The 5,871-nt window shown below is 42.5% G+C and overlaps 1 protein-coding gene across 1 annotated transcript in view; it reads right to left on the reverse strand.

Annotated features, from left to right (window-relative positions):
* Positions 1–5,062, reverse strand: part of TMF1 (TATA element modulatory factor 1) — a 28,737-nt gene extending 23,675 nt beyond the window's left edge. The window contains exons 1-2 of the mRNA XM_007447642.1: positions 4,728–5,062; positions 1,059–2,263 (exon numbers count right to left, since the gene is read on the reverse strand). Of these exons, the coding sequence (XP_007447704.1) occupies positions 1,059–2,263; positions 4,728–4,869 (1,347 nt within the window). The 5' untranslated portion in view covers positions 4,870–5,062. The remainder of the gene's footprint in view (positions 1–1,058; positions 2,264–4,727) is intronic.
* Positions 5,063–5,871: the final 809 nt, after the last annotated feature.

The following is a 5,871-nucleotide window of genomic DNA, read 5'->3' on the forward strand; positions in this document are numbered from 1 at the left end:
TGCTGAAGCAGTGATACACTTGTGCATGAGGGGAGGAATGGTGCCTTTTGTACTAAAAAATAAATAAAGTCTTACCTGATTTAGGTCTAGATTAACTTAGAAATCACTTACCTTCTAACAATGGTTCAAAAATATATTATTAATAATAAATAGTGTTGGTTTCTAGGAATTCAAACTGCTATTATAGCTAGAGCATGGCATTTTGTTTGTGAATAATATTAAACCTAGGTAACAGAATCTGGCACTTTTTTTACTTTAAATAATTCAATACATGACACTTAGAGGACATTTCTTCAAGATATCCTGTATCTCAGAAGAGTCTATTAAAGATGCCAGATCCAACTCAATTTCTACACCTAAAATTCACAGGGAAAACGAAAACTGTGACTTAATGTTAAAGAATTTACACCACTTTCCTTTTTGACATATTAGGTAAAAGCAATTTGTCATTCCTAAACAACACTTTTGATCCTTGGACATTTCCCGTTCTTATCCATTTAAGATAGCTATCAGTAGGAAATATCAAAAACAACATAAAAAACAAACAAGCAATTAATAACAACAGAAAAACACCAATGATCTGAGACCAAATTTTTCATTCAAGATTTGCTACAAATAATGTGAACATGCAAAATATTTTTGATATAAGAAAAATCATATATTATTTAATTTGTTTGAGCACCTTATCTGCAAAGGGGTTGAAGGTATCTGTTTACATAAGAAGACAGTCCCTTGCAAACTAATAAATTGATGAGTCCAGCAAAAGAGAATATTAAGGTGATAAGGACTCAACAGTACAGGCCTAAGATGGAAACTTTTTCATGCTTAGTTATACTGAACTATCAACTTATGCTACCATACTTGTCTTCGAGAAATTTCAAATAATTTAGCATCAATAATTCTTCAAGTTTAAGATCCTTAACACCACACTTAAATGCAAAATGCTTGTCTTTTTTAATCAGTACAAACCATTAGGCATCACGGAATATTAAAAATAAACCAATGATTTAATCTCTGAAAAGCATATCAAAAAATTCCCTTCCACTTCCTATAGTTACCTTGAATACATCTTCCTTCTCAGAAGGTGCTTCTGGCTCACCTTCAGGAACTTCGGGCTGCTCAGCCACCTTGTCTAGGACAGTATGCCCTTCATTTACTGGTGTAGAAGAAACCAAGATATCAGGCTGTTCACAGTTAACAGGAGTTGCACTTCGTCCACTTTCTTCCATTTCTGTTTCTTCAGTGGGCATAATTAATGTTTCATTTGCTTCTTCAGGTTTTCCTTCAACAGATTCAACTGTTTTAGCCTTTGGAGTTGAAGAATTAACCATAACAGGTACTAAAGCATATCCCTTGCCTGACAATTCATCATCTGAATTGATTTCACTTACACTACGGCTATCTAATGACTGTACACTAAACGAGTCTATTCTTTCAAAAGCATCAGATGAGCAGCAACTCTCAGTGAGTTTTTGGAAATCATCTAAACGATTATATTCAGGACAAGCAGATGCTGAGAGAAGCTGAAAGGATGTCTGCATCAAGTGCAGACTTGATTTTGAATCTGTAGTCTCTTGTCTCGAACTTGCTGAGCTCTCACTTATTACACTTTCATGATCTAAAACTTCAATATCACTAGTGGTAGAAGTACCTGATGAGAAGGTACTAACGGGAGGAGAAGGTGTATTGCTCTGTCTGTCTTCATGTTTTTGCTCCTTAGGTTCCAAAGCCATGTCCTTTGCTTCCGCTGTGAGAGGCTGTGTAGGCATATTAGATACATTTTCCCTAGTTGTTTTCACATTAATTATACTTTCAGATACTTTCAAATGTACTGCTGACACCTTTGTATCAGATTCTTTATTAAGAGTTTCTTCACGCTTGCCCTCAGTTTGAGGAGACAGAATACTGGCTGCCAGAGGTTCCCCCGATACAAATGGAGGAGAATCTTCTACTTTCGACTCCGCGGCTTCAGTTGTTCTTGACTGTCCAGCGTGCAAGGACTCCTGTAAGGTGCTTTTCACTTCTTCTTCTGGTCGCTGTGATTTAGCTGGTGGTTTTGATACCACTGGACTCTTCTGAATGGTCTGGACATCGGTGGGAGACAGAAAGGCACTGAAGAAATTTTCAGATTCATCTACCACAGTTCTCCGAACTGGCTTTGTAATTGCTTTAGGAGAGGCTACGGGTTGATTCTGAGGTTCAGTGTTGGATTTTAACCCCCAGGTTGAAGTATCCCATCCTCCACTGACAGGGGGACTTATTCCTTTAACAAAAAATATATATATATATTAAAAAAGAAAAAAATATACCTATGTATAAAGCATTTAAATTACAATCATTACCATAAGTCAATATAAATATGTTCTTTTAAAACCCTACAGAATACAACTCGTAATTTGGACATGCTGAAGTCCTTGCTTACTGTGTAATTAATTAGTCCACCGTTTAACTTTGGGCCTTGAAAAGGAAAACTGGTGTGCATCTGCCAAGAGGACCTAGGAGCAAAGCTGAAAGACTAGATTGAAGCTGGCCTACCAGAAGCAAGTATGTTATTCCCTCCTACAACAAATTAATAAAGTAATGGTATGTGTTAATAACCAATGCTTAGTCCAAGATACATATGATGCATCTCATAATAACGGGCAGTATCTTCACTTACAGGTCATGTGTAGTCATGGCAAATAGAATCTACCTTCTATACAATTAGTTCCATATTAATTTTATTCTTGTAATATCAATGATAAAACATAGTTATCAGCTAGACAGATGGCAACACTCAAAAACTGAACCCAAAATACTGGTGACAAATGTCCTTTTTCAAAGATCAAAGTAAACTGATGGGAACAGTAACTTCTAAAGGGCAAATTCATTTTCATCCACTTAATGACAAGCTCATTCTCCACGTCCCACTCTCCAAACCTACTCTGAGAAAGTTTTGTTCTCTTGCTAAATTCCACATTATGTTAGCAATTATAGAAGGTCATATGAATTTCAAAAATGCACATTTTTAAAAACATTGCTTTTTGACAAAGACAGCAGTTTACACTAGGATTTTTTTTTTTTTTTAAACACTAGGGAGAAAATAACCATCTTCTGAGCAAAAAAGATAATTCTATCAGTCATACAAATAATATGTTACTAAAAAAACCCGATGATAAACAAAAAATGGCATATTTGCTAAAATATTTAAAGCATTTCTTTAAAAAAATTTCTTCCATTTCTAAATTCAAAAGTGGCTGAGCAGAATCATCACAAACCCCAAACACTTAAAAGCTGGTGAGCAGAGCACAAGTACCTAAAAGCTCCTAAAAGCTAACAAGCCCAATACTAAATTCTATCCTTTAATATGACTTCGGAGATAACTAGGCAATTTTAGCTTGGGGATACAGTTTTACATCCATTTGTTCAGTATAACAGAACGGTGGAAAAAGGGGGGAAAACAAAATAAGACACAAAGGAACAAGCAAAATAAAATCTGATTAGTTTAATTTATTGTCATGTCAACGAATGACAGAAGTCAAATTTGCCTGTTGGAGAAAGTTTTATATAAATCGCAGGGTTACGTGATATCCACTTAAATCACTCCATTATGACGACTGGTCATCTTTGAGTGACGGCGATGTAAAACATAGGTGATCAGTCAACATTTATGGCATTTCACTAAAACCTGAGTCTATTCTGGATAACTTATTAAAAAAAAAAAAAGAATTATAGAGCAGGATTCGAGCCCCGGATTTCATAAAAGGAGTATCCTTACATTTACAACTTATATTCTGTCTCTTTTACAGTTAAGGCATTCAAAACGTGGGGTAGCCTGAAAAAAGGAAGTGGAGCTCCTCCCACCAAGATCCTATAACATCTTGAAAAAGTAACAGGATGGTGACATAAACACATGAGCCAAAATATCTTAAAACGATGCACCTCAAATTTAGATCCTGACTTCTCAAAGACGTAAAATGAGGAAAAGAAAGCAGAAAGGAGTAGTCAGGAATAACTTATTCCTTCTCCCAGAGGTTCACAACCCCAAAGTCGGGCCAATCTGCACCCCACACACCAAAAAGGAGAAACTGTTGCTTACACTTAGAGCTAAAAGCAGCTGAAGATCCCTGAAAAGTGAAGCCCAGGGACTCTTGAGAAAGAGAGACGAGACTATTGGAGGCTAGACCGCGACGCGACTCGAAGTCGCGGGCCGCGCCCCCCAGACCCTCCCGCGGGTGGAGTGGCCCAGAGGAAGGGACCGCGCCGTCTCTGCACCACGGAGGGCAGCGCCAGAACTCGAGAAGCTGTTTCAGGAGAGACGGCCATACAGAGCCCAGGAGGCGCGCAGCAACCGCTAAGTGTTCGCGCCTGTTCTTCCAGTCCCCGCGGACTGATTCCGATATTGGGCTCGGACAGCGTCCCGAGCGCGCAGCCGGCCCGGGTTTGAGGGCCTGTGATGCGGCCGACGTGGAGGGAGGGCGCGGGGCCACGACCACCTAATCAGGTCCCCGTCAGCCCCCACCCGGGGCCAGGAAAGACCCAGGGCTGGGTTCTCCCTCGGGACTAGAGCAAAGACCAACTGGAAGGCCAGAGCAGGGTTTGGGGCCGGGCTGGGGACCAGGACTTGACCATTAAGTCCGTCGCTCAGCGAGGCGAGAGCCCCCACTCCCCCACCCCCGCCGCTTCACCTGTCGGTCTCGGAAGAGACGCCCGCGGGAGCGCAGTGACGCCGCCGCTCGAGCCCTTACCCGGCTCTCCGTACGGAATGGTCTCGGCCCAGGCGCTCGGCTCCTCTTCCTGGATGTCCAAGACCCTGTCGATGGACTTCTGGGCCTGAGACAGGGCCTGCTTGGCGAAGCTGGAGAGCTGGGAGGCGTTGAACCAGCTCATATCTCCTCCTCAGCCGCCGCCGGGGGCGGCGGCGGCGGCGGCAGCACCGAACTGGAAGGCCGAGGGACAAGTCGACTGCCGCGGACCCGGCGGAGGGTCCCCGGAGAGCCTCGCCCCCTTCTCCACTCGGCGGGCCCTGTCAGCGGGGAGCCATGACCCCGCAGGTCTCCCCCGAGCCGGAGACGTTACCCTCAGCGCTTTCCTTACAGATGAGACGAGAGGCTCAGACTGCGCAGGCGCTGGCTGCTTCCACGTACACAACCGGCAAGTCCCGGAGCCTAAAGTTCCGCCGGTAGACGGAAGAACCGAAGAACGTTGACGTCACTTCCTGGGTTCCAGGATTGCCCGTAGTTATGGAGGAAGGTGGAACGGTTCCTATCGAAACTGATTCCAGACGTAGTGCGGCGATTGTCAGCCCTGGGAGGAATCCTGTGGCTATATCAGCAGGGGCTCATTCCTCCGGGAGGAATATGCGAGTTCTGAAATGAGTTCCTTCCTGGAAAATAGCTCTTGTATTAAGAGCTAGAGCCTTGCCAGCAATAATTGAACAGGGAAGTTTGGGTCTTGCGTTTCTCTTACTTAGCGTCTCCTCTGTTAATCAGTTCTGTGTCAACCTGGCCTTAGGAAGGAACTCTGGGTTTGGGTATGTCTAAAACTACCGGGCATCTTATGAAAGGACCTGATCCAGCCCATCTGATGCAAGCAAGTAAAAAGCCGTCTTCCACAATAAGTAACGAGAAATCAGGACAAGGGCACAATCTCCCCCTTAAGATACAGGTCCACTGTCGGCCTCAGTCAAAACAAACCTGGGAAGCATTAAAACTATTACTCTTAATATGTACTGTGCATAGTATTTAAAATACAACTTTTTTGCATGTGCTCTTCAAACAAATCAAATTGGTGGCCTTCCTAATCTAGTCAGCAGCTGTTTGGTTTGGCCCCCATAATATTAAAATTCTACCAACATTTAAAAGCCAGATTCCACAGAAAAATCCAGACATC

The sequence above is a fragment of the Lipotes vexillifer genome, unplaced genomic scaffold, assembly GCF_000442215.2.
Source record: "Lipotes vexillifer unplaced genomic scaffold, Lipotes_vexillifer_v1.1 scaffold1008, whole genome shotgun sequence".
NCBI lineage: Eukaryota > Metazoa > Chordata > Mammalia > Artiodactyla > Lipotidae > Lipotes > Lipotes vexillifer.